Source organism: Aptenodytes forsteri, unplaced genomic scaffold (genome assembly GCF_000699145.1).
Source record: "Aptenodytes forsteri isolate BGI_AS27 unplaced genomic scaffold, ASM69914v1 Scaffold274, whole genome shotgun sequence".
Lineage (NCBI taxonomy): Eukaryota > Metazoa > Chordata > Aves > Sphenisciformes > Spheniscidae > Aptenodytes > Aptenodytes forsteri.
In genome coordinates this window covers 227,612-228,526 of record NW_008795101.1, presented here as the reverse complement: position 1 = coordinate 228,526, position 915 = coordinate 227,612, and the positions used below count along the sequence as shown (strand labels likewise).

General features: G+C 68.9%; 1 protein-coding gene across 1 annotated transcript in view; it reads right to left on the bottom strand.

The window, feature by feature from the left end:
- KANK3 (KN motif and ankyrin repeat domains 3) overlaps positions 1-915 on the bottom strand; it is a 7,945-nt gene that overhangs the window by 6,105 nt on the left and 925 nt on the right. The window contains 1 exon segment of the mRNA XM_019471484.1: positions 11-915. This exon segment is cut by the window's right edge and continues 146 nt beyond it. Within this exon segment, the coding sequence (XP_019327029.1) occupies positions 11-915 (905 nt within the window).

Here is a 915-nt window from a genome sequence, read left to right as displayed (position 1 = left end):
GAATCGGGGCCAACTGCCACATCCCGCCCGTCAGGGCGGCAGCCCACCCCAATGCAGGTGGTTGGCGGGCAGCACTCCACGCCTGCCTCTGCCGTCTCTGGGGGGTCGCCAGCTGCCCGGTTCTGTGTCGCCACCACCGCCTCCACCAGCACCTCAGCCACCTGCGGCTTGGCCATCACCTCCTTCTCTGCCCGCCCACAGGGCCGGCGGGCACACACCTCCAGCCGCAGCTCCTCCAGCTCCCGTGTGGCCTCCTGCAGGTGCCCCTCCATCAGGGCGATCACTTCCTTCTGGTGTCCCACTGTCTGCTGCAGCAGCTCCAGCTCCTGCTCGGCCTCGCTGGTCAGCCCCAGTGAGGACTCCAGCACCCAGACAGCCGCGTCCCTGCGCTCCCTCGCCCCGCCGTCCAGCACATCGCCGCCCTCCTGCTGCGACCGGTAGTAGAAGACAGCATCAGTCATGGCCCGGTCCTCGCCCACCGCCACGGAGCGGCATGGCCTCTCGGTGGCCCTGGGGCTCCTGCCCGGCCAAGCCCTGCCGCCCCGCTCTGGCATGGCCAGCTTCTCCGTCAGCTTCCTCAGCTCCGTGATCTTGCTCACTCGCCCCTTTGCTGTCTCTGCTTCACTCTCTGGCCCTGCTCGGGGCGGCTCCTCCCCCCCCGCCACTGCCTCGGAGCCAGGGGGGTGGCCAAAAGCCTCGCCGGGCTCTGCCAACAGTTTCTCCATCAGCTTCGCCTTCTCCCTCTTCAGCTCACAGATCTGTGTCTCCAGGAGGGGGATGGTTTTCACCTGCTCCTCCAGGTCCCGGAGCTGCTGCAGGGCTGCGGCCATCTGTTCCCGCACATGCTGCAGTGGGGCAGCACTGAGCCCTGCTGCTGGTGTGCTGCGCCCCGAGCTGCCAGGGCTCCCCCGTCCC